Source organism: Myotis brandtii, unplaced genomic scaffold, assembly GCF_000412655.1.
Source record: "Myotis brandtii unplaced genomic scaffold, ASM41265v1 scaffold902, whole genome shotgun sequence".
Lineage (NCBI taxonomy): Eukaryota > Metazoa > Chordata > Mammalia > Chiroptera > Vespertilionidae > Myotis > Myotis brandtii.
Genome location: NW_005371709.1, coordinates 3,573,654 through 3,597,240, shown reverse-complemented (window position 1 = coordinate 3,597,240; position 23,587 = coordinate 3,573,654). Strand labels below are relative to the sequence as shown.

Below are 23,587 nucleotides of genomic sequence, written 5' to 3'. Positions count from 1 at the left end.
TAAAACATGGTTTCCACAGCACATGAAGAACAACATATCATGCCAGAACAACATATATATGCTCACTGTGCCATGTCTCTATCTACATGGCACAGTGAGCATAGAAATTGATTAATCACCAGATTAACAGATGAAAAATGGATAATCCCAATCTTATAGGAAACTGAGAAGTCCTATACACTGCTGATAAAAATGTAAGCAGGTGTAATGACATACTTACCTATGACACAGCGTGGGCCATCGACGTAACTGAGCACGAAGAGTATTCCATGTACATCAAGGTCATGCACAAGAATTGTCATTGAAGCACCATTTCTAATAGAAAATAAAATAACCCAATTTCCTATCAACAAGAGAATGAATAGATTAGTTGTGGCATATTCATGCAATGGAGTACTATTACACAGTGAAAAATGAGTGAAGTACAATTGCATTAGTATGGATAAATAACAAAAATAATTTAAGCAATAAAGACAAGTTAAAAAGATCATATAGCATGATTACAGTTATATTAAGGTTAAAGACATGTAAAATTAACTCATATAATTTATGACATGTACAGATATAGTCAAACCAAGGCAGGGAACAATAAATGTAAAATTCAGGAGAATGGTTACCAAGGAGTGGGATTGGAGTGAAGGGGCACACAGGGCTTCAATGGCAATGCCAGTGTCCTATTTCTTGAGTGGTGGGTACATAGGTACCAATGTAGCTATAAAATATTTAACAAAAACAAATGAAAGAAGATCTGGACTAGAATTATGGTCCAAAGCCAGGACAGACTGCCTAAGTCTCAGCTAGCTCTGTGAGATGATGTCTTGAGAACAAGAAGACAGATAATACTGAAGCTTGGGATTAAGACCAGCCCTGATTTCTCTGGGGCTCTTTTCCTTGCATCTATTAATGATAACAAACAACAACATGCTTATTGAATGCTTTCATGTTTGTGTATTATGATGACATTCATTTTACAGGTGAAGAAACTGATTTATAGAGCCCAAAGTTATGCTACTCATCAGTGGAAGAGCTGGGATTCAAGCCTGTTTCCATAGTCTAAGCTGCCAATCAGAGGGCTTTATCATTGCACAAGAGATCGTGACTCAGTAGAGGGCCCTGTGGTGGCATTAAAGCACCAACTTAACCATGACCCTGAGGAATCACTTAGTCTCCCTGACCTCAGTTTCTCATCAAGTATAGGAAAGGGGATTCAAGGAGAGCTCAGGCTCCTTCTTGGCATCTGGACACTGGTCCGTGTGCACATAAATTGGATTCCACCAGTGGAAGCACTCTCCATTTCCAGAAGAGAAAGCTCTGATTGTCAATACTAGATTGCTTCCCAAAGCGGGGCTAGGTGTGTGGCCTAACACAGAGCTGTGGAAGTAATCTGAGTCCTCACTGGAATTGAGAGATCAGCTATTGTTTACCCTCTGTCCTGCCATCCACCTGCTGATGGCTTTTCCCTTGCCAGGTCTGGTTTAGCAAACTGCCAAAGAAAGTAGACAGGGTGTAGCATTGGTATTATGCAGTGTGGTTCTAACCATAACCTACTCCCATGATAGTCAGCCTCACAACAACTCTATGAGGGGGTGCTATTATCATTCCCCATATTATGATCTGAAGCCTGAACCTCAGAAAGGTGACATAACTTACTAGAGGCCATTCATCTTCCTGACTCCTGAGCCAGGAGCCTTAACCCCCAAACCATCATTCACCCTCTTTCCTCTCTTGTGCTGGCCCTACTTGGGGTGGGGTGGGGATGGGCATGTGTGTGTCCTGAGGTACAGTGGCCCTGGTAGCTTTCTGATGCATGTGAGCCAAAGTAGCAGGAGCTGGCTGTTGTCAGACCCAGCTTGGTTAACTGGCCAGTGCCAGTTAGGGGCCCAGAAGGAGAAGGGAGCCTGGCTAAGCCAGTGGGGAAAAGTAACAGAAGAGGCCATGGAAAGGCAGAGAGAGAAAAGGAAGTGTGGCAGATGCTGGCAGCAGTCTGTCTGTTCTCCTTTGTGGGAATTTGGGGGGCAGGAAGGGAGAAAGAAGGAAGAAGAGAACAGTTCTGTGACTTAAACAATGGGAAAAGGCTCTTTAGATCTTAAGCTTTCACTTTCTGTGACACAGATCAGTTCCCTATTTTATCAATTCAGTAAACTCAGTATTCTTTACATCAAATTAGCCTGGAGTATAGCCTCTGTATATTAGGAGAATAACTTAGAAGAAAACAGCCTTTCCTCATTGTATCAGTCTAAGTCGCTGGTCGGCAAGAACATTACAATAGCCTATAATCAGGATAGAAAATTCCTGGCCTATATGTCATCTTCACCTCCTTCCTTCTCTTTTGTCCTCTGAGCCAATCTGCCAACAAGATTCTCCTATGTAAGATTGCCACCTTTGCCCTGCTCTCACTCCAGCCTTGGCCCTCACCTGGATCACTACTCAACCTCCTATTACTTTTCTGTAGTCAGATCTATCCCATTCTTATTTCCAGGCCTTGTTCCCAGATAAGGAAGAAGAACTATAAATGGATAAAACCAAGCCTCTGCTATATGGATATTCTTTCCATAGGCAATTAGAATTAAATTTGATTTACATATAGGACTGAAGTGATATGGAGCTAGATAATTGAGTTGTTTTATCATTGATTAGGCTTTATTCCCTTTAAGATTTTGATAAAGATGGCAATAAAGTTCAGCAAATGCTAAAGTCTGGCCCATAAAAAAAGGTGTGTGAGCTCAAGTAGTGTCACCGGGAAAGGAAAAGGAGGCAGAGCATGTTGTAGCAATTACACTCTTCAAATAACATACATCCACAGTTGAGTAGGTGGAACTTGTTAATGTAAGAAAACTTAGAGGAAATTCATATAGTTTGTAATGGGCACAAAATATTGGAATAAAGATAAGTAAGGATATCCTGGAACACAGTACATACAGACATACATGCTCACATGTACAAATTATTTTTCAGTTTAGTTCCTTATATATTCCTGTCCTGACTCCCCAGCAACACATGGATTACAGGGCTCTAGTGGATCCAGCTATAGAATTCTGTGCTCTTCAGAAAATATATGGCTAGCAAGACAGCATTCCTGTTTTCTCCTACTTGGTCTATGCATCCATGAACAGTGACAACTTTAGAAGAAAACAAGTGTCTGATACTGTTACCAGACAGGGTCTAGGCGTGGAGTGGGTCTGCTTTGGGCCAGCCAGTAGTATGTGGGTTCTTGACTCCGTGCAGGAAAGATTTCACAATATGAGTCCAGGTGATTTTGAGAATATGTTTATTAAAGCTGGGACAGTGCAGCAAAGGAAGGGCTTTGGTAGAAGAAGCAACAGAAGAGAGCCTAGGCAGGACTGCTTTGGCTCACTGAGAAATAGAAGTCGCAATAAAATAGGTGAGCCAAGGTGGGGCTGCCGTTAGCTCACTGTAAAGTCAGAGAAAAGGGGGCCTTGGAGACAGGTTCAGGGGATTAGCCTGGGATGAGCTGCCATTGCCCGTTGCCCTCCTGGTTGCAAGTCTTGCGGGGACCCTTAGAGTTTAGGAGAAAGACAGCAGAGATAAAGGATGGCTGTGCACTAGCGAGAGTGCGCAGTAGGTCCTTTGTCTTGAGGCTTTTTATCTTTGGCAGGTGGGACTCCTTGGGAAGTCTCAGGGGAAGGTCTTAACAGAATATTCATTAGCTTTCCACGTGTGTCCTTGAATATGTTGATTTGTCAAAATGTTCCTATAGAGGGGTCAGGGTTATTTTCTGGTTGCTTTTATTGTTAAAGAACGTCGTCGAAGAGGGACTGAGGCTGGTCTGTCCTGGGACAGTCTGGAATGTGTAAACAGTTTGCTCCTAAGTGTCCTTGGTTAGGGAAGATAAAACCTTGTGATTCATTAGCTGGCTGTAAATGGCTCAAATTGTTTGGCCTTGCTTAATTGTCTCAGTTTCCCTTATTCCACTTGTCAAGGAATTTCCCTAGCCTCTTACTATCCCCCCACAATACTAATGATCATAACAGCAAATGATACAGGAGACATTCACAGACTTGATTCTAGACCTAACCCTAACTGGTATATGGTGGTTCTCATCACCTCCATACACACCCTCATGCATCCAAGATAGTCCAGTTCAGCTGCATCACAGGGTCTAACATGGTAATCTGTCCAGGAGACTTCACAGCAACAAGTGGCTGGAGGCCGTAAGACTCTGGGCACCACAGTCTTTTGGGGCTGAGTCTCTATGAAGAAGGCCCTTCCATTGTCAGGCTTAGCTGGAAACTCATTCACTTAGAGGGAGAAGATGAGGTGGGACTTGTCAGAACTGGGGGCAGAGGTTGCTGGGAAGCTACTTTCCTCTCACTGAAGCGTCTTATGCGGCATTCAAGTGGATGTCCCCACAGGGAGTTTCTCTTGGTTTTTCTGGAGTGATACTTTTAATAATACGCTGTTGGGAAGAAAATATGATATTACAAACATTCTTGTAACTTAACAGTCCTGAAAAAAAATTTTTCAACATTAATATTAAAACAGTTTGAATGGCATTTAACGGCATTTAATAATAAATTGGAATAGTCTCTTTGACTTTCCTTAAGAAAGGAATTTCCAATTTATTCATTCTCAAGTAGGAATTAAAATTGAATATTCAGGAACTGTAAGCATCTGTAAGCTAATTTTGAAAGTCATTATATCACTAATGGGAGAAAATGATAAGCTTTCAATAGATCCTCTGCAGGCTTATAACATGCCTTCGACAACCTGGGAAAATGCATCTTTTTTTTTTTTTTTTTTTTCCTGGAAGGAGGAGGTTTCCTGTGGCCACATGGGGCTTGGGGAAAAGAGTGAGTGCTGGATCCTGGCCTTCTGCCAGGTGGAAATCTAAGCAATGGGTCGCTGTTGGACGCTTACTTGTGAGGAACCAGTATCAGTGTGTAAGTCACCAGGGAGGGGCTTCTGTCAATGACCCAATCAAGCTGATTTTCCAACCTTGAGACTTGCAGGCTGCAGGTGCATGGGATACCCTCCAAATTATAGGTGAGCAAGTTGGTGGCTCACTCCACAAACTCCAACCTTGTGTATGGCTAGGGCCCAAATGAGTTAAACAATTTACCTTTCTCTTAGTCATTTTTTTTAACCCATATCAAAATTTCATATGAAGCCTCCCTCCCTCATAGATAAAATGTTACAGACCATTGAGTATGGTATTCATGATGAATTATAGTCCCTTGGTGTTCTTGGCAAAAAACATGGCACGCTTTATCCCTCTCAGAGACCAAACAAGCAGCATGGTAAGGCTTTTGCGAAGTCCCACAATAAAGAAACCTATTTCGCTTGCCTTAATCCAGCATTTGCCAAAACTTTTGAAACTAAATCTTTTCCCCAAGCATAAGGCCTATTGATATCCCATGGAACTACTGCTCCTTAAAAGACACTAACATTTGGCAAATGTTAATCCAGTCCAATGAGCACATTTTAAAGATGAAGATACTCAGGCTCAGAGAAGGTGCATAACTTGCTATAGCTGATTAGGTCTTGTCCCTCCCAGCCCTCTTTGGCTGGCTGTATCATGATACTTACTGATAACCCACCATTCCCTCTCTGGTGACCTATGGCAATTTGCCTTGATCTATTACTAATAGCCCTACAATCAGCCTCACCTTCATTATTAATGGATCTGAGCTCTGTTAATTATATACCTTTGGGTGGCATTTCCTTATGACCAATGGGAGGGATTTGCAAGAAAGATGACAATATTCGAGGTGCAGTCTGTGACCAAAGGATACTGACATTTATTAACCTGAGTTCCCACCCCTGACCTTGGCGTCTGGGTTTGAGTCAATAGAACCAGTGGACCGTCATGACTGCCATAAAGGACAACCTGAAGATATAAATGTAGTGACTCTAGGTAGGTCTGAGTATGTATTTCAAGCAACACCAGAGCCCAAGGCCCTTTGGGAGGAATGAGGTGGTGATAGGACGGGTTTGGATGCAGGAATTTAGTAATTCCTTGCAGAGTTCTGTTCACCTAGAATTCAGTTTCCTGTTTGTAAGAATAAATGAACTCAGTTCTCAAGAAGAGCTGATGTTTAATTGCCTCATGTTCTCTTGCTTCATGTTTCTTTTAAAATGTTTTAGGAAGATGAGTGTATTGGTCTCTAAGAGCCCACGGACCATCCCATCTCAGTTCTCAGTTCATTATAGAGTACCATCCCTCCTCGCTTTCCACAAGTACCACTCTTCCCCTTTGAGCTATCCCCTGCGAAAGCATCCACCCTCAGACTTGTAGGTGACCTAGACTACTAACTTTAGCAACACAGGATGAAAAATGGCAACTCATCTTTCCCTAACCTCTAGCACCAATGTCTACACTTAGCAAACTCTTAAAGGCAAACTGAGGACACAAGAGAAACTGCACCTAGAGTGAAAGGGCCTTGGCCCAGGAATCAGAAGGCCTGGATTCTGAGCCTCCCTGTACTGTGTGTCCTTGGACAAGTCACTGAAATAAGGAAATTTTGAGCAGCATTATTCTCAGCCTCCGTACCTTTGTCTCCTAATAATACCTGCCCACCCACCTCACAAGGTATTTTGATGACAAAATGGGATAATCTACATGAAGATGCCCTGGAAAAAGACACAATCTTATACAAATTGTCATGTTCTGTTATTAAAAATTTTACAGCCCATTATTAATTAAAGAAACAAACCTTGCTATAATGGCAGCTTTTTTTTTTAACTCTAGTGGCTTAAGCTAAAACTATGATGTTATTGCAACATCCTTATTTAGTGATGGTTTTCAAAATAGCCCTTGTTACATTGTTGTTAGAAAAAATGACCATGGACATTTCCCACCATGATCACCACTTAAATCAAAATGTGTGTATTGCCCCAGACACCACAAATTTGATGTCCACGCCAATGGCAAGCAGGAGGCAAAGTAGTTATCCAGTAAGTTTAAGGCGCTACTCACACCCCATGCTGCGCACTATGGTGCTCTTGAGTTTCCAGCTCGCTCCTTTGCTGTTGTATTTGAGGCTTATGGGGAATGCCTGACAGTGGCAGCCATCAGAGGTCTGCATGGTGTATGTGGGGGACTTACCTCCTGTGAATAGAGCATAACATGCGAACCCTTTTCTCCTCAGTTACCAGTCTGAACACACACACATGCTCACGCACGCACACGCACACGCGCGCGCACGCACACACCTCCATCAGTGTCCCTGGAGTGATGATCAGCCGGTAAGTCATATATATGGGGATGCAGATGAAAGACGAGGTTCCGATGCAGTAACCCAGGATGATACTCCAGTGAGGATAAGTATACTGGAAAAGTCGTAGCTGTGGCGGGCTCATCAAAAAACTGCAAATGACAAACTAAAACAGAAATTCCAAGAAACATTAAAAATAACATCTGTGCAGCCAGAGACAGTTCCGGTACTACGAACACCAAGTGTAAAGCTAAGATACTTTCGGGAAATTCCCCTAATATGATATATCTTAGATTGAACTCTCATATAAAAAATCCACTGATTTCTGTGCCTAATTTTCTGTGAAAATAAAACAGCCAGGTGCTTATCTTGATTCCCCTCTACCCCTCCACCTCAACCTCCACCGTGAGGATGCCAAGGCCTCAGAATGTTATTTAAGGGAATTACAGCTCCCCATTCAGGGCAAAGGGGAAGAGACTGGCATCCGTCAGAAGTGTCTGGGCTCCTCTAATCAGACGGTGGAGCAATAAGCTGGGCAGCCCCTCCACGGCCCCTGCCAGGCTTCGGGCTTCCTATTCCTCTTTGCTTTGCTTTCATTTCCTCCTGCACTCCTCGGCCGTGATTGCTTTTGGTCAGATGGAAGGTACCTATGTCCAGGGCTGATAATAAGGTTCTTAAGACCCGAAGAGGACTTGGACTCCCGGGTCTGTGTTCCTCCTCTCCCCTGTCTGTGACTCTCTGCTTTCTGCCTTAAGCCTGGGATTTCAACAAGGCTGGCTGTGCCTTGAGGCGTCTCGACAATGAATGACTGCCTGCCATCGGCCCTCATAATGAAAGGAGTAATGGAGGGAAAACGCAGCTTAATACACTCTTTACTTGAAAATTCTGTGAAAATTTTGACCAAGAAAAACTCCATGTCATGCTTCCAACATTCAGGCTCTGAGTTTTCTTATTTCAGTTTGGTTTTTAGGGAAACCAATGGCATAAATATCAGTTTTTACCTAGTATCCACTATGCTAACATCATTATTGCTCTAGATTTAATTTAATTATTTTATAGTCATAAAGAAGACAATAATGTAAATTATTTGTGTGGTTGCCCGGCCGGTATGGCTTAGTGGTTGAGCATCAACCTATGAACCAGGAGGTCACGGTTTGATTCCCTGTCAGGGCACGTGCCTGGGTTTCGGGCTCGATCCCCAGTAGGGGGCGTGCAGGAAGCAGCTAATCCATGATTCTCCTCATTGATGTTTCTATGTCTCTCTCCCTTCCTCTCTGAAACATATGTATTTTTAAAAATGGACACAATATTACCAGAACCCTTCCCAGGACCTCAGGATAAACTCTTCCCTGGCCTTGAACAGGTTTTACTTGTCATGTAACTTTGGATCCTTTACTTAATGTCTCTAAGCCTCATTTTCCTTCAATGTACAACAGGGTATTAGAACTATACTACTTCATGGAATTATTGTGAGGATTAAAAGATCAATGGGTTTATAAGTTTTGCACTAAGGCCTGGTCCTTAATGTTCAATAAATGTTATTTATCATCATTGCTGAACAGGGGAGTGAAGCAATAAGGTGACAGAGGCCCAGATGACTCTGTGTCAGAAGAGCGGCTAACCATGGGAGTCACAGCGAGTGGGAGGGGACACAGGAGGGGCTTCTGAAGTGTTGGCCCTGTTTCTGTTTCTTGGTATGGTCTTGGCTACAAAAGTGTGCTCAGCCGAAACCGGTTTGGCTCAGTGGATAGAGTGTCAGCCTGCGGACTGAAAGGTCCCAGGTTCGATTCCAGTCAAGGGCATGTACCTGGGTTGTGGGCACATCCCCGGTAGGAGATGTGCAGGAGGCAGCTGATCGATGTTTCTCTCTATCTCTCTCCCTTCCTCTCTGTAAAAAATCAATAAAATATATTTTTTTAAAAAGTGTGCTCAATTTATAAAATTTCATTGAGATGTACACTTAGGATTTGTACCCTTTTCTGTCTATATGTTACACTTCGATAAAATTTATTTTTTATGTGTTTACATGGGCCTTTCTCCAGGGCCAGAAGGAGGAGGAAAATGACAACTCACCAGGAGAAACAGAGGGCTGATGGCCACCCAGCAGATCCTCCAAAACCACCCAGGGCTGAAGCCCAGCATTGCCTTCACATCGCTGCAGAACTGAGTGATGCCTACAGTCATCCGAAAGAGAGAGAGATTGATCGACAGGAAGAGGACATGGACTGTCTGATCCCTTGATTCTCAGAGAAGAAGCAGCTCTGAAATGTCTCATGGGAGGGGCTCAGGGCACCAATCTGGTCTGAAAGTGGGACAGGGGGACTTGACACAGAACTTCATTTCATAGCAAGCAACACAGAGTGGGAGAGTAGCTGGACATTCGGGGAGAAACCGAAAGCCCCCTCTTGGTGCCCACACTGCCTTTCTAAGATCTCAGCATATATTTTATTTTATTGTTACTGTACAAAAGAAAGTTAAATTTTGCCTAGGAATGATGAGCCTGCTCAACAGAGACTGACTTGGACCATGTTAACCATGTAGTGGAAACTTCCAAGAGAAAATTTTAACCACGCTATGGTCCATTCACGTGCCAGGTCACAATCAAGGTTCCTCTATAAAGGAAGCTGCATGGAAGTAGAAGTGAGACTCTGACTGGTGAGAAATTGAGAAGGGGAAGGGGAGTAGCTCTGTGTTTACTTCCCTGAGAGCACCCAGCAATAGCTCGGGCAGGTCTACAGTGATGCACACACTTTGTTGTCTGAACTGCTGAGGAGATGGGGAGGACTTCTTTTTAAAAAACTGAACTCACATGCAACTCAAAATATGGGGACCCCTTCCTCATATTAGGCAGAATGACGAACAGGCTAATGCTGATTTACTATCATAGAAACTAAGAAAATGAATACATTTCAGAATGAAGTAATCACTCCTTGATTTTGAAGATAAAGACAGGCATCTCTGAACCTGCTGTCTTTATTCACTTCAATTGCCAGCGCCCTCCCCACCCCACCCAGAGGCTCTTGGGACTCCTGCCAATGGACCTGTGTCAGCTCACTATCTCTGTTCCTGTTGGTTTCATTTTTATCAGATTCCATCCCAGGACCAGGAGAGTTGTGTGTGTTTTTTTTGTTTAGTTTTTTTTTTAGGGCAGATAATCCAAACAGGAACATTCTTGCCTCTTCCCTAGAAACTAAGCTCCTAAACTCTGCCTCAGGGCTTGGAGGGAGCTCGTACTTGCGAAATTTAAATTGAGGGCCACTCTGTACAACAGTCCACTCTGCAAGTGCATTCGCTGTGCGCTAGTTCCTCGAGTTGTGTCCAGCTCTTAGAGCCAGCCAGGATCTTAAGCATCCACTGTGGGTGAACTATTAGGAAACCGCTTTAGCCTGTCTCCACTGGGTAGACATTTAAACTCAGAAAGAAAAAATGTCCTCCCAAGGGTATGAGCAACCTGCTGTAGAGAGTGCTGAGGAGATGGTGACCTGTTTTGGAAGAAGGTGCTCAGCAGAGCTTATCTTACAGGGAGGTGGCATCTTGCACACTGCCCTGCCCTTTAGTGAAATCAGCCCTTCTCTATTCTGGAGGCTCCGGGCTGATGTAGAAAGGACAGTGGTTGGTGGAAGGAAGCATCTTACCGTAGAACCAAAACACAGCAATGGCTTCTAACAGGGCCACGGTGAGCACCGCGGGCCCCGTGGCGTACTCCTCCAGCAGCTTCACCACGTAGGCCCCGCCCTGGAAAGGAGATCGGGACCCTGGTTAGGGGCCCTCTGAGGCATTGCCTCTGCTTTCCCATAGGGGCCAAAAGAAGCTTCTTAACTAAGGATAATTCTGGAAAATGCCCACCTTGGACCTAATGTAAGTATCTCTCGGATTGGCCTTCTCGGGCTGGGCCAGATTTTGCCCCCTCAGACACCTCTTCTTCCCTAGGGAGCACTCTCTTCTTGTCTCCTCTCCCCACTAAGTTCTGAGGGACTAACTCAAAAGGGCCTTGATCAACTTTCTTCAATTTACCAAACACCTACTATGTACTCGACTTTGGAGAATCCTGGCCCCTAAAGACTGAATCTGGGAGAGTCCACAATACCAGACCCACTGAGCACCTTGGCCACACTTCTGCCTTCTGTCCTAACTCACAAACCCCTTGGGTCCTGCTCAGGATGTCACCATCCACCGAAGCTCCACAGACTTTGGAGTCATGGCTTGAAGATGCATATCTGCAAAATCTGCCATGAGTCAGGACACAAGCCCGGGTGCCTGTGGGTACTATCTAATGCCCATTGTACAGTATTTGCTTCATCTAGCAACAAACAAACAAACAAACCCTGGAGAGGGTCTCTCTTCTTCACCATTATGAATTCTCTGGAGGAGACAAGGTGACATTACAAACATGGGACACCAGCCTCCAGATGTTCCACATATGAAGACATGAGGGCATTATTGCCATGAAAACAGCTCTAAGGACTGGAAATAAACCGGAAAAGCAAATCTTAGTTTTTCTCAAGATATCCTGCCAACCCTGAAATCTAATTGGATTTTCTGTAAAATGTGAAGAGCCTCCAGATAACTAGCACAGATTCTACAAACAGGCGCCACCAGAACCATCTTTTCTTTTTATCCTTGATGGCAAGCTTTTTATAAGCAGTCACAACCTTTTATAAGCCCTGCTTTTAGCCCCAAAGCCAGGGCACCATGTGGGATGGAAGGAAAGGAACGGCTTCATGTAGTGTTCTGTTGCCTCTGGGGAGGCTGACTCAAAGCTGAGGGTTGTGGTACTCACAAAGGTCAGGGTGGCCAGGGACCCAAAGAAGCAGGTAATGACCACACCAAGCACAAACAACTCCCGGCGCTTGGCCCAGATGTGGGGAAACTCATCCAGCACACCGGTGACCACCGCCTCCAAGCCTGCAAACTGAGAGACACACACAGATGGTCACAGGGAGGCTTTGGGACAAATCTGTTACCTTCTGGACAGCAAACAGGAAGGAGAGATTAAGACTGCGAGTGACCGGCCAAGCTGGTCATGACCACTTCCCCCTATTCGTCAGCCCTCCCTGGAAGTATATTTTTCTGTCTACACTGTCATTTAGAACCCATCGCAAAGGACATGAGGGAAAGAAAATATAGCATATGGACAGGACTTTTTATGTGAGGTCTCTTGGGGAGCCTTTAGTTGCACCAGAAAAGCCAGCTCAAAGCCAAGTGCAGAGCATCAAGCTGAATGTTGGGTGGCAGGGCACTGAGACACAGAGGGACCTTGCCTTGGCCATCTGGTCAAGCTGCTGCCATCTGGTCAAGGGACAGTGGACAGTAATAACAGTTTACATATGCTGAGCCCTTGGCCTGTGCTTGTGTACATACACACAGTCACCCCATTAATGACTCTCTAGGATACTGGCGGATGATAAGCGCAGTTGATGAGGATTGAACAATGGGCTGGGGGAGCCCCTGGGGCGGGGGGCGGGGGAGCAGGCCAGGATGGAAGGGAATGGGTACAACTTCCTCCTTCCCCTCCCCTTCCTCCTCCCCTCCTCTCCCCCCTCCTGTTCTGCCTCCCCAGAGCCAGATTTCCCTCCCCATTCACTCACTGTGCTATCCAAGCCCAGTGTGATTAACATCAAGAAGAAGATGATGGCAAAGAAAGTGGATGCCGGCATGTTGGCGATGGCTTCTGCGTATGCGATGAAGAGGAGAGTGGGGCCTGAGACAGAGGGGAGGGAGGAGAAGCCCACAGTGTAGTCAAGGCCCCAGTACTGGGCACAAGGGAGCCGCCCCATTCCCACCATGGCCCGGAAAGGGTTGAGCTCTACGAGGCATTAAATTTCTCTAAAATCTTTGAAAATTTTAAAAGAAACATTTAGAAATCACTCAAAAGTTAGATACTGAAAAGATCCAACGAGCAGCAAAGCAATTCATTGGGAGTGAGGGACCTAAACAGAACAAAGGTCCTACCCGCATCCTTGGCCACCTCGGACACATCTTCCTTCCTCATCTCAGCCATATATCCAAGCACCGTGAAAATGACAAACCCCGAGAGCAAGCTGGTCATGCAGTTCACCGCACTGGTCACCAGGGCGTCTCTGGAGCAGAAAACCCAAGGGGCTGAGGCATTTCCAAGTCAGGAGTCTGAGGAGCATCTGCCTCCAGCTGTGGCAAGGGTGAGCTGGCTGCGCTCACAGGGACTTCAAGCCTGTGCTGGTGTTCCCTCCCCCACTCCCAGCGCCTGGCCTCCCAGGCTGCTGGGATCAGCCTCGAAGCACAAGCTGCCATGGTCGGCACACATGGCAGGGAGGACCGCAGCTTAGGGGTGGGTTTCAAATACAGTCCTGTTGCGAACCAGCACAGCGTCCACCCCTCGGTTTCAAACACGGCTGCTCTGAAGTGGGGCCTGGGCTGGAGTGGGAGCCAGAAGGGGACCTTGGCCTCACATTTGTTAAGTCCTCAGATTTAGACTTTTGACACTATGTGCAAATGAGGTTACAAGACTGCCACGGTGATATCCTGACACATTTAACAGAAGAGCTCATCATCGGACTTCTGGCTGGTGTCCTAACGCAAGGCCATATCTCTTGGGTTGTATGTAAATTCATTTAAAAACACACACACACACACACACACACACACACACACACACAAAACAAGTTCTGTAATTATCTTATGAATAGCATAATTTGATTGCTGCACCTTGCCATCTGTGATAGAACATTAAAACAAAGCCCACTCTAAAGATGATGAGTGATATTTAAATCATAATTGGTGCAATGCTCTCTGCTTTGTCAACATTTCTGAAATAAGATTTGCCACAAAAATTATGGCATTTTGTGTTGGTCAACATAGTTCAATCATTCTTTTGTGTCTATATATAGGATGTCCCAAAAAATGTATACACATACATTGTTAATAGCTCAATTAATGTTTTTTTTTCTTTTCAGATTTAACCTATTGGAATTAATAATTATTCAAAGTATGTATACATTTTGGGGGGGGGTACATCCTATATACATAAACAAATTATCACATTATAATTATGTTGTTAAATATAATAAGTCAAATATAAACATTTAGTGTCTGTTATAATTTTTGTAAACCTGCTTTAGAATTTCTGAATTAATGTTTTTAGTATACAGAGACTCTCACAAAGTAGAAGTGGCCTGGGGCCTCTCTCAACCCCTGAGTGGCCCGGATGAGGCTCTGGCCATGGGTGAATTGGTCAGGGACCTGTGGCACCTCTGAGGGTCAGCGTGCCAACAGGGCCTGAGCTCAGCCAGGATGGAGGCCATCGGTTCCTCCCAACCGGCTGACTGATATTCATCCCACTTTTCAGCTTTGCTTGGAGGGCCTGTGATACTCACTGATAACAGTTGTTGTTGAACTTGTTGTAGCTAGCAAAAGCCAGTAGGACCCCAAAGCCAGGACCAAGAGAGAAGAAGATCTGAGAGGCAGCAGCTACCCACACCTGGAACACAGCAGAGGTAAGGTAAGGGCTGAGACCTGGGCCAACACGGGGTGCCAGCAGGGCCAGCACCCTCGTGGCTGTGTGCAGACACAAAGAAGCAGCTCTCAAGGCTCGTTCCAGGGATGGCCACATCTCAGATGCAAACAAATGCGATTTCTCTTCTTATCGCGTAGGCATAAACCAATCCAGGGCCCTTGACTGTACTTTTCATGCTTGTATTTCTGATTGAAAGCATCATTGCAAACTTGCCATTGAACCCAAATTTTACTTGTTGCTACTATCCTCTTTGGAGGACTAGCTTCACTTAGTAAAATGACAGATAGGTGCACACTGTTTTCCTCATCGTCTTACCTCTGTCTCCAGGAGTTTCTGCCAGTTCGGTTTCAAGTAGAAGAGAACACCCCTCCAGGCTCCAGGGAGGGTGGCCCCCCTCACCAGCAGGACCACAAGGACGATGTAAGGGAAGGTGGCTGTCACCCACACCACCTGTGAGGAAGGAGACACGGGTTATCCCCACATGGCTGTTTGGTATCATTTATTCTTGAAAACCCCTAAGAAAGGAGGTCTCCCTTTCTTTCTTTTCCTTTTTTTCCTGTAATTTTAGGAGGCAGGGTGGTGTGGCAGAAAGATCACAGCGTTTGGAATCAGCCAGGGATCTGATCCACCGCTTGCTGGTACTTACTACCTCCAAACGCACTCCCCCCCCTGTAAGTGGGTGAAGTATGTAGCAGGAAACGATCAATAGCCCATGTGTATAAAGCACTGGACATGGTCCACGAGGGGTTTCAATAAGTTATTGCCCCTATTATTAATGATGACACTAACAGGGGGTTAAAGAAATTTTTTAGAAATCATGTAATCGTTCTTGGGATTGGCCCATTTCTAGAACTTCCTAACAGATTTGGTGAAGAGAGATTGAGCATCATGGGATATGTCTGGTGTGGAAGGAAATGTCCCTCTGTCTATGGCTGTCTGGGCTACCGAGTTCTGAATTTGAGAGCCTCTGGGCTGCTTGGCAGGTCTGGATCAGCAGTCCGTCTCCTCACCTTGCCAGATGTTTTGACGCCTTTCCAGATGCTAAAGTAGATAACAGCGAAGATCAGCATGATGCAGAGGACAAGCTGCCAGCTGATGCTGCCCAGGTCCTGGAGTCCCGTAGACCGGTGGATCTGCAGGATGTGGCGCCTGGAGTGAAAGAGACAGAAAGGCCCAGGAGATGGTTCGAACAGTGACCTGAGCGCACAGCTGGTGACACCTGCAGGAGGTGCCAAGAGAAGGAATGGACACGGCACTGCGAGCACCAGGTGGTCACTAAGCCTCAGCAAGAGCTGGGATGGGCTCTGCCCATCCTGAAGGAGAGACCAACACATTCAGCCAACCAACCCCGGGGAGCACGCTCAGCCCCAAGGCAGTCTTCAGGTCTCTCCTTGCCTGGCTCGGGCCTGACCAACCAGGAGATGTGACCAGCATGACTGGCTTCAGGGCCATGAGGATTTGTATGTGTGGGTAGAAGGCCCCTTCCCCACCCCAAATGAGCACTCTCTTTGGGCTGCCATTGCCAAAAGCCAGCATAAAAGAATATTCCCTACTCCAGGTATCTTCTTCCAAAGGGTAGATCCCACTTAGGAAGTGAACACATGAGACTAGACACTATGTGACTATGTTCAGACTATTGAAGTGGCCAGAGGCTTGGCTTCCCTGACACCGGCTGGGAGGGGGCCCAGGAAGAAGGGAGGTTGGAGCCGGGGAGGAATTTTGGAATGAGACAGTAGGGATCATCCTGGGCATGTCAGAGCTGCCTGGCATGGCACATCGGAAAGGACCAGATGGTACAGACAGCCAGGTTACGGAGCACTCAAGGTAGAGTCCCCCAACTCCAGATCCAGCCTGGGCCAAACCCCAGGGGTGTGGCCCGCCCTCAACAAACCACCCCCTCACTTATAGGCACTTACGTGTAAAATTCCTCCGCAGGGGACGTGGAGTGGAGTGTCCAGGTGATGTTGTCCTCCGAGAAGTAGTTGGTGCAGTTGGCAGTGTTCCAGGAGTTCTTGCAGTTGGTCCAGGGCAGCTGGGCGGTGAAGGAGGAGATGAGGTAGTAGAGTGCCCAGGCCATGATGGTGTTGTAGTAGAAGGCGGTGTAAAGGGCAATGATGCAGGTGGTGTAACCAATCCCTGGGACAGAGGGTGAGGGAGGCCAAGTGTAAAAGGCAGCCCAACAGTGAAAGACGGAACAGGGCATTGGAGGGCACTGCAGTGGGGGAGCGGGAGCGGGGGCTGCCACTCCGGGAGGCGGTGGAAAAGCGGCGATGTGGTAAAATGACTTACATGGATTTGCAAGGTCACATGCTTCAGAAATTGTGTGTGTATGCTCTTAATGCTTTTAAGTTTTTCTATTCAGTTTACTTTGGATGGTCACTTATTCTGTTTCCCTTTAATAGTCTCCTACCACCTGAGCAGTCAAAACTTAATTATTGTGCTCAAGTTATCTCCCAGGGTTACCGAAGGCCTGACTCCAGAAGGTCCCCAGCTCCCGCCCAATGATGGAAATCACCACTTCTTGGAAAACCCACCCACTCAAGCCTTTGGTTACCTTTGAAAATCGGGCAGATTTTCCTCCATACTGAAATGCACCCGTTTCGGTGGTACTGGCCCAGCGCAAGCTCCATGTAGAAGAGTGGGATCCCCCCAAAAATGGCCATGATGGTGTAGGGGATAAGGAACGCCCCTGAGGAAGATGAAAGACAGTTTTACTCCCTGCCCTCATCTGTCCCAGGAAGGCCCAACTGATCCACACGCCAGGGTCCACACTGGGAACCCCAGAGCCACCTGATGCCCAGCATCATGGACCATGGCCCTTATGCTGAGTGACCCCCACACTGTGCTCCGCTGGTCTTGGTGCTTTGCCAGTAGCAGCAGACATAGCCGCACAGCGCAAGTGAGGTTTTGGCGGAGGCAGAGAGCAAACGGAAAGAAAGCTGGGCTTGGGAGTCAACAGAACAGGCACTGGGACCAGTTAGTTCCACTTCTAACTGCCTGGAGGTCCCGGGGCCACATCTCCTCTGTGAGTATTGGCTCCCCTATCAAATGACTGGGTTGAGGAGAGCTGAGGTTCCCAAGCCCAGCCAGCCATCATACTCACTGGTGGGCTTAAAAACGTACATCTACCCAGACTTCCTGAGCAGGAGCTCCAGGTATGGGTCTCACAAAAAATATTTAAGCTCCCTAGGATTTCTGATGCAACCAGTCCATGGATCGGCGTTTGGGAACCTTGGATCAGATCTCCGTGACAAACAGCTGCAATAATCTACGAGTCACTGAATTAGAACTTTGTTCACTATTGATTATCGATAGCGAACTATTTTCTCTAATTCCACTGAGCCAGAACACTCCCTCCTGAGCCACTTTGGCAGATGTGGCCGGACAGGGTAGTTTGTCACAGACTGAGAAAGGGCGGAGCTGCTGCATGTCTGGCGATGCTGGTCTCTCATGGCCGAGGCAGAATGTGGAAATGCCAAGTTAAGGCTGCTCGCTCGCCTGCAGCCTGAGTTTTAGCCCAAAGGATGGATGAGCTGTGATTTTCCCTGACAACTTACCCTCCCATTAAGTGCTTTGAACCTAGAAGCCTGAAGTCAGTGTCTTTCAGAAAGGCCCCACCTAACTTACAATCTGGGGAAATCTGGATTGAGAATAAGAACCACGTTGTGTTCTCTTGGTGGCATTTGTCCAAAGGGTTTTTGCTCGCCTGACTGCACCGTAGGGAATGAGTGTAGCACTGGTGACCCAGCACCTTAAGTAACACTCAGGCTAAAGGTGAGTCCTCCCGAGCTGGAGATAAGGTTCTGCTCCTCCCAGGCAGGGCGTGCTGGGCTCCCCTCCCCTCAACAGGAACTGCTTTTGCAGCTGCATGGACCATGGCCCTTAAAAGCAGCAAAGACAGGCAGTTCTGTGTTAAGCAATGGACACAAATGAGTTACCCCCCTTCTACGTCCCCCCTGCCGCAACCTCATTTTAGCTGCCCTCCCAAATCTGTTGCCAGAGCTCCTGTCAAAATAAATATCAACTGATTTGACTCCCATCTCTCGTCCTTTTCCTATTCTGATAGCAAGTCCAATGTCAGTCCCATACCTACTCACTCCCCTCTTTGGGGCTCCCATATCCATGCCTACTAACTATTTTTTCCCCATGCCTACTATTTTTTCCCCATGCCTACTATTTTTCATAATCTACAAGTTCACTGCTCTGAAGGTGTTAGGGGTAGAAGGAGGAACAAAAAATAGTCACTGGCCTCAAAAACCTAACCCTTTTGTTGGAGACACGAGATACATCCATGCATGGCTTGGGCTTGGTATGAATGTCATGCTTGTCTGGGTTCAGCTCTGGATCATGCCCAGGTTGTGACTTATGACTCTGGACCTAAGCTGACACCCTTCTCTGGTCTCACACAGGTCCAAAGGCCCAGGAGGGTCTGCACCCTAGAGCTACCACCCATTTGTTCCTGCCACAGATCTCCCCTCTCTGGACTCCTCTGAGCAGAATCTGCCAGCAGGAGTGAAGGAGCTCAGCACAGTGCAGCTGGTGACCCCCACATCTCGCTGGGTGGAAGTGGAGCTTGGATAATGCAGGGAGGAGAAGGGAGCACTAATGTTGGGGGATGATGCTGAAGATCTGTTGAGGTCAGGTTTGGAAGATTTCACCCAGCTTCACAGCTCAGAGAGCCTGAGACATGCAGACTTAGTCTGGAGATTTATCTTTTAGATAAGTTTCTATGTCTAAGCAATCATGTTCCCAGACCCATATTGGTTAAGCAAGACAGAAAAGATTGCTCATGGCCCATGATACTGACCCCCTCCATTCTGGTAACAGATGTAGGGAAAGCGCCAGACGTTGCCCAGGTCCACAGCGTAGCCAATGACCGACAGGAGGAAATCCATCTTCTTGCCCCAGGTCTCCCGTTCCTCTTGGTGAACCTCAGCCACTAGGGCAGTGGTGGCAGCTGGGATGGAGTGCTGAGTGTCATCTGCACTGGGGCTCAGAACCACTGAGTACCCATTAGAGATCTGGCCGGACTCCTTCTTATCCCCAGGGGTGGGGACACCCTTCTGTAGAATTCCATTTTCTTGACAGTCTTCTCCATCCTTGCACAGTGATGGCTGCTTCCGGGAATTTAAAGATGTGATCTCCATCCTGTTGGCTAATGGATGATGCTGATGCCCATTTGCCAAGAACCTGAACTGAATTCTTGGTGCACGATCTGTGGGGGAATTCTGGGTGCACGATCTATGTCAATGGGATTGAGAGCTCTGCTGGAAAGGCACACAGAGAAAGGAGAATAGAATTAAGCATTTTACTTGGCTTTGGTATTAACTCATCATACATCTTAAACTACACTGGTTAATGGGATTGCAAGTGCATCTGTTAAATGTGAGACATCCTATTTGCTACGAGAGTCAATAAAATCAACTACATTCTTCAACCTATACAAGATATCAAACCACAATGAAGTACCCAGGTTGCAGGTTTGATTCCCAGTCAGCATGCATGTGGAGGCAGACGTTCGATGTTTCTCTCTCTCTCCCTTTCCCTTCTTCACTCTCTAATATCAATAAAAAACATATTTTTTTAAAAAAAAGGTTTTTAAAAAACAAACAAACAAATAAACAAAAAACCCACAGCAAATCACCCAGGTCCTTCCCAGGCTCTATTTAAGAACAGAGTATTGACTTTACTTGGGACTGGAATCTCATGCTGGAGTTTACCAGTAATGCAGAAGAATGTAAGAAGAGGGCTCGCTTCACCAAAGCTCCCCGGAGTGCGCACTTGGTCCTGGATGTTGTGCTGGGAAAAGAATAACAAATAAAGAGGCAGTTTTGGCCTGCAAGCAGATAAGGACAGTCCTTTCATTTCAGCTGGACACTCAAAGGATATTTTATGGGAACTACAGGTGTTTACATGAAGAGGAAAATAGTAAAGGACAGAGGTGAAAAGGCCGCCCTTTATGAGGCACCCGCAGCTCCTGAGCTTTGGACTTTTTCACTCTCCCTGTCGCTCAGCTCTTAAAAGCCTTTGGGCAGCTTCTAGCTGGCGTCTGGCTGTGTCCGGTCCATCTGTGCTTCTCCTTTCTATGTTCCCTAAGGTCCTACCGGGCCTTTCACAGCACTGCTGCTCACCATTCATTCTTCTTGCCACTCCCAGCAACTCCTGCGGCTAACCCACTTGTTATTCTGCAATATGGGCAGCGGGGGCACCTCTGATTCACCCCAGAAGATCCAGAGAAAGTAGGTTGGCAGCTACAGATGCTGGTGTGGCTGGTACCTCTGTCCCCACACACCGTGGTGGAGAGGGCTGGGCCAGGCCCCTGAGCCTTCACATCACTGTCGCGTGTCGGGGTGTAGGAAAGTCAGCTCAGCTCGCTCTCCTCTGGATTGAGGTCTGAGACGTCAAACATGGGGTAGAAATTCGAGCCCTTTTGGACTTTAAACCTATAACCTGTTATAAAATAGTAAGCAACCAAAACCTTCCAGCTAATTTCATTTCTTCTGGGCCTGAACCTTTCCAACTCTGGAAACACTGTGGGAGTTGAAACATGTTTCTGCTTAGCTCAGATCACATACCTTTCTAGGAAAATACATCTAGGGATGACTGCCACCCCTATTCAAACTGCAAAGATTTATCCTAACTTTGCAAATCGAACCGTTGGAGGATGGCTAGGAATTGGTAGCTAATAAAAATGGCAGTGTATGGGCCTACATATTTGGGACTTTTAGTGAACATAACTATCACACATGGGAATGTAAAGACAAAACATAATGAGTGAAAAATTAGAACACAATGTAGTAGATTCACACTGATGACTATATACACAAATATCATGGCAAGAATTAGACATGAACACCAGAGACACAAGTAATTGGAGTTTTAAGTTTGTTGAGTTCTTTTTTTCTGTACAGTAGAAAATAAAAATTCTAAAGGGATTGATTGTTGCCAAAAATATTATAGCAACAAAAAGGAAACCAGTTCTATGGAAGTAGAGGGTGTATGTATGTAAGGGGTGGGGTAGGTGTACTGGTTTCTACCTTATCTGGCTGTTTGGTCCCCACCCCTGACCTTATCCTGGGCTCAAGGACACAAATACCACTCATAGAAGAATACAAATTTCTGACAAAGAGTGATCTAAATAAAACCCCCATTCTTATCATGTTCACGCTGCTGTCCAGCCTCTTCCTGCTCCCTGGGACCTCAACTAAACTGATGAACTTTTGAAATAACTACACATTCTCTCATCCACCATAAATAACTATGAGGCTAAGAAAGTTCTCTCTCTCTCTCTCTCTCTCTCTCTCTCTCTCTCTCTTAGAGAGAGAGAAAGGGTGGAATGTCAATATATTTAAGTATACAGCTAAATTCAACCTGAACTTGGTAATCTCTGGCTGCGTTGCTTGAAGAAGGCCTCTGTACTCCCCTCTATTCTATATCAACAACATGCTTTCCACATTAAACACTGAAGAATTGGAAGATCAGATGGCAGAAGTAAGAAGCTTTACAACATGCAACCAGATAGTACCCCATGGGAACCCGCCCATGACTGAGGCCCTCCTAGCCTGATCTTTCTTTCTCCACCTTCAAAACTTTACTCAAAATATACTTCTTCTTATCTTTAGAACTGCAACATTCCTCTCATTTAAAACAAACTTTAAAGAGTATCACCCAACCTTTCTCCAGCATGTCCACCCTGGTCAATGGGAGTGAAACTTCATCCCTTTCTGAGAATACATTGGTAGGGGAAAAACATTTACTGGTAGCCATACTAATGACTCATCCCCTTCCTGCTGCAGGAGTCAAATGATTTGTTCTAGATTTCATGGGCTTTCTCCTTTGGAGCACTCTGCAGGGAAGTTGAAAAATGTATGTGTTGGTGGACTTTTCGAGGGCCATGTGTCTTCAGGGTCTTCAGGGCCTCGGCCCCCAAAGCATTTATCTGATCTTTTTTCTCTCTCTTTTTATAAAATATGTTTTTATTGATTTCAGAGAGGAAGGGTGAGGGAGAGATAGAAACATCAATGATGAGAGAGAATCATTGATTGACTGCCTCCTGCACACCCCACACTGGGGATCGAGCCCACAACCTGAGCATGTGCCCTGACCACTAATCAAATCGTGACCTCCTGGTTCATAAGTTGATACTCAACCCCTGAATCACGCCTCTGGGTTATCTGATCTTTATTTCTTGGCAACTGTCATGAGCAGCTCCTAAAAGAATACACACTACTCTCTATTTTTGTTCAGAGCATTACATTGTTTCCTGAAATATCCCAGCAGTTAAAACAATGATCAACAGGCTGAAATGGCCCAAGTCATAAGAAAACATCTTAAGAGCGTCCCTCAGCCGACTCAGAGGTTGGTCTTCCTAGAGGCTGGTCTCTTCATCCAGCTCTGCTTTCTGAGGTTCTCCTATTGTGCTCCCACCCCTGACCATAGGAACTCGGGTACAAACACATATGTTACAACTACTTGAAACCCCAAATTGATAAAGATGCACATTTCCCCCCCACATATTTTCTTTAACTCACTGCTAGGCCTCTCCCAATAAGAAAAAAATCCCTCCTGATAACTAATTGGGTTGGCTAAGAGCAGATGGCTTGGCCTAGGCCCCCTTCTGCCTGCAGGGTCCTGCCTGTGAATCCCGACTCCTTTCCCTTGTTCCTGACTTTACAGAGCACTTTTGAGCTATTTCTACTGAGACCAGCAGATAGCAATGATTAGAGCAAGCTGGCCCAGGAATATAGAACTAAGGGTTGTTAACGTTGGTTTCTGAGAATGCTCTCTTGAAAGCATTTTTTTTTTAAAAAAAGGTATTTTTGTCCAAGATAGTGGCAGAGTAGTTGAATGTTACACTCACCTCCTCCCAGGATCAAACTGGAATTATAACTCAAAGATAGAGCAATCAACCTGAATAACC

At 46.0% G+C, this 23,587-nt stretch overlaps 1 protein-coding gene across 1 annotated transcript; it reads right to left on the bottom strand.

Moving 5' to 3' along the window:
* Positions 1–4,273: 4,273 nt before the first annotated feature.
* LOC102253375 (sodium-dependent serotonin transporter) lies at positions 4,274–19,890 on the bottom strand. Its single transcript, XM_005885425.2, has 13 exons — positions 19,475–19,890; positions 17,222–17,356; positions 16,584–16,803; positions 15,678–15,816; positions 14,983–15,117; positions 14,528–14,631; positions 13,128–13,255; positions 12,764–12,876; positions 11,956–12,087; positions 10,811–10,910; positions 9,249–9,349; positions 7,174–7,341; positions 4,274–4,417 (listed from the first exon to the last, which is right to left on the bottom strand). Exons 1-13 carry the CDS (start codon positions 19,812–19,814, stop codon positions 4,343–4,345), a joined length of 1,890 nt encoding a protein of 629 aa, XP_005885487.1. The 5' UTR covers positions 19,815–19,890; the 3' UTR covers positions 4,274–4,342.
* Positions 19,891–23,587: the final 3,697 nt, after the last annotated feature.

What these genes read in the sequence shown, in the direction of transcription:
- LOC102253375 (XM_005885425.2), bottom strand. Translation starts at nt 19,814, where the DNA reads ATGGAGATCACATCTTTAAATTCCCGGAAGCAGCCATCACTGTGCAAG. An exon ending in TGCTGTGTTTTGGTTCTACG is followed by an intron (nt 9,350 to 10,810) that starts GTAAGATGCTTC and finishes GGATGACTGTAG; the next exon opens with GCATCACTCAGTTCTGCAGC. An exon ending in TCAGCCCTCTGTTTCTCCTG is followed by an intron (nt 7,342 to 9,248) that starts GTGAGTTGTCAT and finishes TTTCTGTTTTAG; the next exon opens with TTTGTCATTTGCAGTTTTTT.